Genomic DNA, 1,230 nt, shown 5'->3' with positions numbered 1-1,230 from the left:
GCCGTTGGAGTAGATGACACAGATCTTACAAACTCACATCTACTGAGAACGAACTTACTTGCCCCATCTGTCTCCACACAAAATTGTCAGGAAATGTCCATTCCTTTGGGAGCGGGGGTATTTGTCTTCTTTATCTTTTCAACTTGTAGGCAATATTTTGTTCACAGCTGATTTCGGGCAAACATTTCTAACATCTTCCTCCACCTCAGTTTGGCATAGTTTGGCAGATTACCACTTCCTGTCAGATCCAAGCCAATACCAAGTTGCTGCCAAGTAAGACATGCCCAGCTCACAGCCGGGTTTTGCTTCTTGGTCTTCATATGCCTCAGGCCCAACAGGAAAGCTTTGGTCATTCACCTCCACCCAGTGGATGTCTGTGAATGTCCTGCTGTCCATTTTGCCAACGAACAGGCAGCCCTGCAAGTGGTCCACCTCGTGCTGGACGATGCGGGTAGCCCAGCGCCTGGCCGGCCACACCGCCTGCTCTCCTCTGAGGTCCAGCCCTGAGATCTGCACCGCTTGGAAGCCAGCGACGCTCTCGCAGCCCTCGGGACAGGTGACCAGGCGACTGCACAGCACCCACAGGCCGGGGTCCAGGAACGCGCGCAGCGGGAAGGGCGCCATCTGGCGGAGCGCGCGGGCGCGGCAGAGCGCCTCGAGGGCTCCAGGGCCAGCACCTGCGGCGGCACCCGGAGCTGCGGCGCGCTCAGCCCCAGGCGGCGTCGGCGCCGCGTCACCCGCACCGGCCGCTGCAGCGCGGGCCCTGCCAGCTGCGCCCGCTCCACCCGGGCCGCAACAGGGCGTAGCTCCGGGTCCCCGACCTGGCACAGGTGTGTGTCCGGTAGACGCGGCGCCCCCCTCCCCAGCACCAGGCGACTCACGTGGTGTCAGTAGAAGCGCCAGCGCGCCGGCCACCCCGCCAGCTCTTGCCACAGCAGGGCCCTGGCGCGCGCCCGCCTCGTAATGACTTATTTTTAAAACTGGTTGTGTTCACCTGGATGTTGTTTAATTATCTCTTACAAGTTACAAGTATAAATACACTTTATACATTGTTTAATTATTCTGAAATATTTCATTATGCGTATGATATACAGTAGTCCCCTCTTTATCCTTGGTTTTGCTTTCCAAGGTTTCAGTTACCCTGGGTCAACTGTGGTCTGAAAATATTATATACAATAAGATATTTTGAGAGACCACATTCACATAACTTTTATTAAAATATACTATTAT

The 1,230-nt window shown here is 55.2% G+C and overlaps 1 protein-coding gene across 1 annotated transcript; it reads right to left on the bottom strand.

The window, feature by feature from the left end:
* Positions 1-228: 228 nt before the first annotated feature.
* Positions 229-887, bottom strand: PDF (peptide deformylase, mitochondrial; the record flags this gene model as incomplete). Its single annotated transcript, XM_076000043.1, is given in 2 exon segments — positions 229-662; positions 665-887. Coding segments are annotated over 2 exon segments (657 nt in total), but the record flags the coding sequence as incomplete, so codon positions are not given.
* Between the last annotated feature and the right edge of the window lie 343 nt (positions 888-1,230).

This window comes from Microcebus murinus, chromosome 1 (assembly GCF_040939455.1).
Source record: "Microcebus murinus isolate Inina chromosome 1, M.murinus_Inina_mat1.0, whole genome shotgun sequence".
Taxonomy (NCBI): Eukaryota; Metazoa; Chordata; class Mammalia; order Primates; family Cheirogaleidae; genus Microcebus; species Microcebus murinus.
This window is presented reverse-complemented; position numbering and strand designations above follow the sequence as displayed.